The 6260-nt window shown below is 50.6% G+C and overlaps 1 protein-coding gene across 1 annotated transcript in view; it reads right to left on the reverse strand.

Moving 5' to 3' along the window:
• LGALSL (lectin, galactoside-binding-like) overlaps positions 1-6254 on the reverse strand; it is a 17860-nt gene extending 11606 nt beyond the window's left edge. The window contains exons 1-4 of the mRNA XM_015408526.1: positions 6215-6254; positions 5530-5601; positions 5328-5416; positions 4639-4816 (exon numbers count right to left, since the gene is read on the reverse strand). Of these exons, the coding sequence (XP_015264012.1) occupies positions 4639-4816; positions 5328-5416; positions 5530-5601; positions 6215-6247 (372 nt within the window). The 5' untranslated portion in view covers positions 6248-6254. The remainder of the gene's footprint in view (positions 1-4638; positions 4817-5327; positions 5417-5529; positions 5602-6214) is intronic.
• Between the last annotated feature and the right edge of the window lie 6 nt (positions 6255-6260).

Consider the following 6260-nt stretch of genomic DNA (forward strand, 5'->3'; position numbering starts at 1 on the left):
TCCGCACTCTTCCTGTTAGGAAGTGTCGTAACAACAAGCAGTCATGGCAGCAATTATAATAATTTGGGTTATTTGCTCATCTGCTCCGCAGAACAAAGCGATATTCGGCATCTGGCTAGATCAGACCGTCTCTTACTAGGAGATTGAACACAGTAGATTTATCAAATGCCCCTCAAAACACCATTCACTAAAAAGGTAAACTCATACATCCCAGAATATCTAGGGTAGCTAGTTGAAGGGGTTCCAGATATGCAAATGGAGGGAAACGAGCGTCGCAGCAATGCTGCGACAACGCTTCCAGCCAAAACAGGAAGTGACATCATTGTGCCAGCACAATGCTCGAGGATTCCACCCGAGTGAATCTGTAGTGTATTCAATAGCTGTCATTGAATGCCTAAACATGTATGCAAATCACCTCATAGAAATGTAATGTTAAGCTTCGTCCTGGGATAGGATCCAAATACATCCAATCGCATGGCTAGCCCAGGAAGAACCAACCAATCGCATATCAGCAATCTCCCTGAGCGGGAACATCGATGATTGGTCCTTATGTAAACAATCTCATTGGTTGGTAATGTACAGTAAAGGCGTGGCTACATTAGCCGGGAGATGTTGATCCGTGTTGGAGTTCTGCTCGAGTTGATGAATAAAGCTATTTCTTTGCTGAATCACTCTCCGATTACTTTGTTAAGTGAGTGACTTAACAGAATCCTAGAGCGTCACGCAGACTTCACATCCGGGTTGGCACCAGAAATGACATCACGGTACTGCCATGACGCCTATTTCATCCCATTTTCCCCCTCTACTGGGAGCTGGTGGGCACCATGAGGTTCACAGTACGTATCACACACCATTTTAAAAAAAATAGCTCACAGTTGTTCCTCTTAGGGCGCTAGGCACGATCACTCACCAATAATTTTAGATTACTGACTGGATACTATCAGTTAGAGAGCCAATATGGTGTCGTGGTTAAGAGCGGTGGACTCTAATCTGGAGAGGGGCGCTTTGAGTCCCCGCTGGGGGGAAAGGCAAGGTATATATGAATTAAATAAATTAACCACATGACACTGGCCCTTAAGAGCTGAACGTTCAATATGACCTCTGCTTGATTTTCAAATATGCCTCTGCTGCTGTATGTAACAACAGCAAGGGTAAGAGCAAAATAGAAGAAGAGTTGGTTTTATAACCCGCTTTTCACTACCCGAAGGAGTCTCGAAGCAACTTACAATCGCCTTCCCTTCCTCTCCCCATAACAGACACCCTGTGAGGTAGGTGAGGCTGAGAGAGCTCTTTTGAGGACTGCTTGGGAGAGAACAGCTCTGAGAGAACTTGTGACTGACCCAAGGTCACACTAGCAGCTGCATGTGAAAGTGGGGAAGCAAACCCGGTTCTCCCAGATTAGAGTCTGTGCTCCTAACCACTACACCAGACTGGCCCTCTGGGTTTGTATAAGGTTACCTAGTGAACGAGGTGAAAAAAAGAGTTGGATTTATACCCCCCCCTTCACTCGATGTCTCAGAGCAGCTTACAGTCTCCTTTCCCTTCCTCTCCCCACAACAGAAACCCTGTGAGGTAGGTGGGGCTGAGGGAGCTCTGAGAGAACTGCCCTTGAGAGAACAGCTCTGAGAGAACTTGTGACTGACCCAAGGTCACCCAGCTGGCTTCACAGGGAGCAGTGGGGAATCAAACCTGGCTCTCCAGATTAGAGTCGGCCGCTCTTCACCACCACAAAAGCTAGCTCTCTAGATAAACTATAGATTTGTTTTGTGGGTCTACATTCATTCTTCTGCTCACTAGGAATACAATGAGCAGGAGACAGCTGTGGAGACTCTCTACCGAATTCTTCGGAAGCACGTGAACTGAGAACGACGTACGTAAAACCAGAAAGCACAGAGACAGCAGCAATGAGCAGCTGAATTACACAGCAACCACTTCAGACGGAGGTGTCCTTCCGCTGCGCTCTTAATTTATGGTTATAATTATCCAAACCAGAATGGCTGCTATACCACGGAGATAACAGCAACCTCTAATGTACCGCAGCATCCCTGCATCTGGGGTTCCTAGAAGAGGAGTCGAGACACATTCGCATAACATGAAATCCCTGTATAGCAGGGTTCCCCAACGTGGTGCCCGTGGGCGGCACCGCACCCGCCGACACCTTTTCCGGCAACCACTAAGTCTTCTTAGGAAGTGGGCAGTGCTCCCTCTAAGCTGAGTCAGTGTGAGCTAGCTCACAGTTTTTTAGCCTCCGGCTCACACATTTTTGTTTTAATTCAGGAAGGAGGGCTCCAGAGCAAACTGATTTATGCAGTAGCCAAATTGCTCGCTCACAACTTTAATGCCAGTAGCTCACAAAGTAGAATTTTTGCTCACAAGACTCCACAGCTTAGAGGGAGCATTGGAAGTGGGCGGAGCCAGATACGGCTTTGGCCCAGCAAAGCTTCTGGTTCTACTGTTAAGAGATTTGATTGGCTGGGCAGACATTGGGAAACACAGAATCATAGAATGTTAGAGTTGGAAGGGACCTTGCAGGTCATCTAGTCCAACCCCCTGCACTCTGACTAGGGTCACACCAGGATCTCTCACACCTCATAAATTACTCGAAGCCACAGTGACTGTGTTGTTTACTAGTTGTTTACAAAGCAGATTCACCTCATGCTTTCATACCCTGCTGCGACATATCATAATAACTAACAGGGGTCATTTCCTGCAGGAGCGCACAGGAGCGGCGCTCCGGCAGTAAAGAGCCCAGGGGATGGGCACATGCAACAAGCCCCACCCCCTGCTCCCAGCAGCCCTCAGTCAGAGGAAGAAGCAGCCAGGTAAGTTGCAGAGCACACACCCCCAGCCCCCCAGCCCAAAACAGTCCAGTGGCACCTTTAAGACCAAGTTTTATTCAGGTACAAGCTCTCCCTCCTCTGCGAGGACAGATCTGCACATCCCCCCCCCCAATAGCTAGCAATCCAAAAGAGTCCAATGGAGCCTGAGCGGTGGGCAATGTTCCCTCTAAGCCGTAGAGTCTTGTGAGCAAAAATTCCACTTTGTGAGCAACTGGCATCAAAGTTGTGAGCGAGCAACTTGGCTACTGCATAAATTAGGTCTGGAGCCCTCCTTCCTGAGCTGAGACGAAAATGTGTGTGCCGGAGTCTAAAAAACTGTGAGCTAGCTCACACTAACTCAGCTTAGACGGAACACTGGTGGTGGGTGTTGCCTTCTGACACACTTCCGGTGATGTCAGGGGGTGTGGCATATGCAAATATTATCTAATGAGTTGTGCTAATGAGCTCCTGCACCTCTTTTTCAACGAAATGACCCCTGATAATAACTAACCATCGTTGGTGGAGCGGCCTGCGTCTGGACTCTCACTCCAACCATTAATTAAAGGAGGGACTCCTCTGACGTCTCAAGGGAGTCTCTATACCAGGGCTCCGCCAACCTTTTCTAGCCCGTGTTTACCTTTTGAATTCTGACACAGGGTGGTGGATGCAACCGCAAAATGGCTGCCTCAGGAGGCGGAGCCAGCCACAAAAGGTCAGGGAGCGAGGACAGAACGTAACCGATGCTCCCTCTAAGCTGTGGGGTCTTGTGAGCAAAAATTCTACTTTGTGAGCTGCTGGCATTAAAATTGTGAGCGAGCAATTTGGCTCCTGCATAAATCAGTTTGCTCTGGAGCCCTCCTTCCTGAGCGAAGACAAAAATCCGTGACCTGGAGGTTAAAAAACTGTGAGCTCGCTCACACTAACTCAGCTTAGAGGGAACACTGATACGTAACTCTAACAATAACTGTTCAACATTTCAGAAACTGAGAACAAATGCCCTTTTCACAAGTATCCCTTATTTTGACATATTTATTACGTTGCTATCCTTCCCCCCCCTTAATTAAATCAAAACCACCATTGACCTTATAACCTTAGCTCGTTATTTAGTTTTGACTTTGCATATCTTAAAGCATCTGCATTATGTTACATGTTAATTTGCTGCTCAGCCTCTGTCTACGAGTTTGAACTCTACCTTCCATCCCAATGTATTTGGAAAAAGTGTGCTTTGCGCACAAAAAGCTCACACCTTGAATAAACCTTCGTTGGTCTTAAAGGTGCCACCGGACTCTAAATTTATTTTCTGCTTAACAGAAAGCCTTTTTAAAAGGGGCGTCTTCTTTTTAAACATCTTCTTGACAATGTTCCCTCTAAGCCGTGGAGTCTCATGAGCAAAAATTCTACTTTGCGAGCTACTGGCATTAAAGTTGTGAGCGAGCGATTTGGCTACTACATAAATCAGTTTGCTTTGGAGCCCTTCTTCCTGAGCTAAGAGAAACATGTGTGAACCAGAGGCTAAAAAAACTGTGAGCTAGCTCACACTAACTCAGCTTAGAGGGAACACTGCTTCTTGATTATTAAAGAGAAATGTTTGTTCATATCTACATTACTTTAAGGGCGCCTTTCTCACTGGGACCCCAGGCGGATTACACAGAGCGGGCCATCCCACAAAATATCCGTGGGGGACCCCTGCTCCACACCGCATCCGAACAGGCAGAGATGCCCCACAGCTCAATATCCTTTCCGACACGTTCAGAAACAGACACTGGCCTTTCCAAATCAATTATCCGCGGCCGTTTTACGCGCCATTCGTAGCACTCACCCTGAAGGGTTGATCGGGGATAAACGGGAAGTAAGGAAGGGACGACTGTTCTTCACCCCATTCGCCGGATACGCACGAATTCCTGAGGAACTGCCTGTCCGGGAAGATGGCTTTCAGTTCGATGGCAACGTCGGCCGGCGGGTCCTCCGAATCTCCGCAGGTGAGGCTGATGTCAAAGCTGCAAAGGGGGACAGGGACGTTCTCATTCTCTCGGAAGGGTTACCGGATCCAAGGCGGAGCGCGCTCACCTTCCCAGCTTCTGCCGACCTGCACATCCGAACTTGTCTTCCTGGCCGCCGGCCAAGAATGACATTATGGGTAGGCCGGCGTTGGTTCCTGCCTCACTAATCTTCTCCCCCCCCCTCAGAATCACTCCATACACAAGCGGTTGTTTTTTTCCTTCCCCTACATGGAGATTATCTCTATTTAGAACCACGTCGTGTACGAAAGCGGCCCTTCGAATTCCCAAGGGAAAGCTGGATTTTTTTTTAAAAAAAACCCCTCGGGGTCAAAGGAGAAACCCCGCTTTCTATATTTACCACCGCGGACGAAAATAGGCCATCTTCAGAAACCAAGGAGGCTTGGCAGGGCGCGTTCTTTTTTGTGTGTGTGGGAACGGCGTACTTTTCCTGGGTGTTTTTTTGGGGCCGGGGAGGCCCAGCCAATCCCGCCTCTCCCGTCCTATTTACCTCTCCGGGTTGAGATCCACGATGCCCATGATCAAGACCTTCTTGCCGGGCCTCATGCCTCCTTTGATGTGTCCACAGAACGGGACTATCTGCGGGGAAGGGAAGGGAAAAAGCATTGAAAGGAATCAGAGGCGAACCTCCAAAACAGGTGCCCAAAGATAACCAGGGAGAAGGATGGGGGAGAAAGGCAAGATTCCCTTACCAGCCGTGGGAAATACACTTCCGCCTGCACCGGCGAGCCCAGGGAGTTGTTTAAATGCCCGTCTTCTATTTTCTGAAAGGGGGGGAGAGAAAAAGAAAAGGGGGGTAAACGTGTGCGCGCTGCCAGGCCGGGGAAAGAAAGCATTCCTTTGTGTTGGGCACCAGAGCCGAGGCAGGGTGGGCCTTGGGGAAGCCAGGGAGAGAGCGGGAGAGCACCAATTTCCAAGACACCACCAGAGAGTCCCTTCCTCCCCCCCTTCCCCTCCTTCGCACAACAAAAGGGAGTCACCCGTTCCTCCCGGCGCTCCCCAGCCAGTGTGCCAGGCGCAATCTCCAGGCCGGCCGGGCTGCACCGCCTCTGCAGCAGGGACGCGGGGATGATGCCCAGGCGCGCGGGGTCTCGGGAGGCCCCCTGAATGCCACGCTGGGGTGGCGGAGAAGCCCAAGAGGGCACTGCCCGCCTGCCTCCCGACATGCCCTGCCGTGCCACGCACCTCCGGGTCGCAACGACCGTGCGCCTCTGGATTGCAACGGCCGTGCGCCTCTGGATCAAGCCCCGCGGTTTTCTCCCAGCGCCCCCGCCATTGCTGCGCTTTCCACGCAGCGGGAGATGGGGGGGGGGGCCCCACAGCCCCCCCGCGCCCCCCATCCACACGCACACGCACGCACGGCTCCCCCCCCCTTACCACCGCGTCCCGTTCTGCCACCGATCCCGCCATCTTGCCGCCCCGG

This window comes from Gekko japonicus, unplaced genomic scaffold (genome assembly GCF_001447785.1).
Source record: "Gekko japonicus isolate JY-2015 unplaced genomic scaffold, Gekko_japonicus_V1.1 scaffold1100, whole genome shotgun sequence".
In the NCBI taxonomy this organism is placed as follows: Eukaryota; Metazoa; Chordata; class Lepidosauria; order Squamata; family Gekkonidae; genus Gekko; species Gekko japonicus.